We start from the raw sequence: 2,268 nt of genomic DNA, 5'->3' as shown, positions 1-2,268 counted from the left end.
ATATATATATATATATATACACATATATATACATATATAATTAACATATATAATTAATTTAAATGTAATGGGATATCCATTTCCTCAGGAGAAAAAGATTATTATTAAGTTGGTGTTTGAAACAAATTAATATGAAATTTTGAAGGAAGGTTTTTACTTTAGATCACTCTAAAACAGGATGATCGTATCATTAAGCCATGGAGTAGTTTCAAAAGAGTTAAGCGCATTGATCAGCTTGCTACCAGAAGAGTTTTAATAAACTTAAAGACTTAAATAAGTCTCTTTTTATTTTGAGTTTTATTTGTATGTTTCCTTGTTTTGCTTCCATTTTCTTTTATTTTTGTCTTTGTTTCTTTGTCAAGTTAATTTTTTACAAAATCCCCCCCCCAAAAAACACAAAAGGTAGGGGGGAGGAGAAATAGAGGGAGAGAGGGGATAAGAGAGAGAAAAAGTAAGGGAGGAAGAGAGAGTGAAAATAAAAGAAAGACAGAGTAAGGGAGAGAAAGAGAGAGAGAGAGAGAGAGTAAAAGATAAAAGGAAAGGGTGCAGTAGGAGGGACTAGCTTTATGTTTATTGTTCTGAAGGCAGTTGGTAATGTATCAGTGGTTTCCCTGATTGTGATGATGATGATGACGTTGACATAGATCGACCAGTGAATTTTGTCAATGAAGGAAGAAGGTTCAAGTTCTCAGAATAGTCAGCATCCTGACCGTTCGTAAAGAACACATCATCGTTATCATCAAGATAATCCATGTTGACGTCGTTTTGTTCACTTAACATACGAATTAATTTGCTGCTGCTGCAACTTTTGGTCAGTGTTATGCCATTAAGAGGTTCCTTGACACATTCATTAAGCCTCCTCAATCTGTATCTTTGATCTTCCCCAACCAGAAAGTATGTAAACATTTGTCCTTTGCCCTGGAACGAAAGAGAAAAAACAGAAGAACAAATTCAAATTATGCAACAGAAGCAACTCTATAACGCAAATATTATCAAAATCACATGCTTAACATACATTTGTTGTCTTAAAGCCAGAAGCTGTAGGTTTTTGTTTTTTTTTTTGTCCTGGAAAGATCTACACCTTTAACATTTAAACAAGCCATATCAGGCCCAAATATTCAGAGAGAGTGAGAAAACAGATTAACTGTATAAACTATGTATAGCATGTCGGACCAATCTCAAAGCACTGAATGTTACAAAGGAGATAACAGAGGACGAAGATATATGGCGCATTGCTGTACTCAAGAAGACCTGCCCACCACAACAGAATTGAGATCCTAAAAGCAAGATTCCACATAAAAAGCATTGGTGGCACATAAAATGCACTGGTGATGGTTCAACGTAAAAAGACCTCTAGTACACTTTGTAAAGTGGTTGGAATTAGGAAGGGCATCCAACTGTAGAAACTAAGCCAAAACAGACTATGGAACCTGGTGCAGCCCCCTGGCTTTACCAGCTCCTGTTCAACCCATGCCAACATGGAAAACAGATGTTAAATGCTGTTGATGATGATGATTATGTATAGTACATTGTGTATTATACACTGCGTATATTATGTTGTGAAGGCATGTGGCCTAGTGGTTGATCATGGTTTCAATTCCCAGACAGGGTGGTGCATTCTTGAGCAAAACATTTCATTCCACATTGCTCCAGTTCACTCAGTTATTAATGAGTAACTCTGCAATGGACTGGACTTCCATTCAGGGGCAAGTGTTGACCTGCCTGTCTACCCAGCAGGTTCACATCATTCAAGAGCTACAACAATGCAAGGAGCTGCATTGTGACTAGTGGTGTATAACAACAACCAATAATCTGCTTGATACAGTAATACAATGATAAGTTGCACAAAGAATAATACACTGTTTACTGTGTATTAAAGAATTTAGTGTACGTGTTAATATAGATCTCCCATTGATAATAGCCATATATAATATAGCCACTTAGGCGGAGAAATTATACAGAGTAATTCAAAATGAACGCTACAAAAAGGAAACATTCTTGTGGGTGTTGTAATGAATATATTACCAAATTACAAGTGTGAAATGAAAGGTTAACTCTCCAAGTTTCTACTGACAGTCATGTCATGTTCAATTCAGAAAGGGTGAAATTATCAGTGTTGTCAAACAAAACTTAAGGAGTTAATCTTTCATTTTACATCTGTGTTTTTGCAGTAGATTCATTATAGCCCTCACAGGTATGTTTCCTTTTTGTACCATTCATTTTGAATTGCCGCGTCTGATTATATTAATTATTTATATATATATATAT

General features: G+C 35.5%; 1 protein-coding gene across 1 annotated transcript in view; it reads right to left on the bottom strand.

The window, feature by feature from the left end:
- Positions 1 to 570: 570 nt before the first annotated feature.
- Positions 571 to 2,268, bottom strand: part of LOC106883603 (guanylate cyclase 32E) — a 20,290-nt gene continuing 18,592 nt past the window's right edge. Inside the window, exons 10-11 of the mRNA XM_014934689.2 lie at positions 1,960 to 1,979; positions 571 to 918 (exon numbers count right to left, since the gene is read on the bottom strand). Of these exons, the coding sequence (XP_014790175.1) occupies positions 571 to 918; positions 1,960 to 1,979 (368 nt within the window). The remainder of the gene's footprint in view (positions 919 to 1,959; positions 1,980 to 2,268) is intronic.

Source organism: Octopus bimaculoides, chromosome 23 (genome assembly GCF_001194135.2).
Source record: "Octopus bimaculoides isolate UCB-OBI-ISO-001 chromosome 23, ASM119413v2, whole genome shotgun sequence".
Classification (NCBI taxonomy): Eukaryota; Metazoa; Mollusca; class Cephalopoda; order Octopoda; family Octopodidae; genus Octopus; species Octopus bimaculoides.
This window is presented reverse-complemented; position numbering and strand designations above follow the sequence as displayed.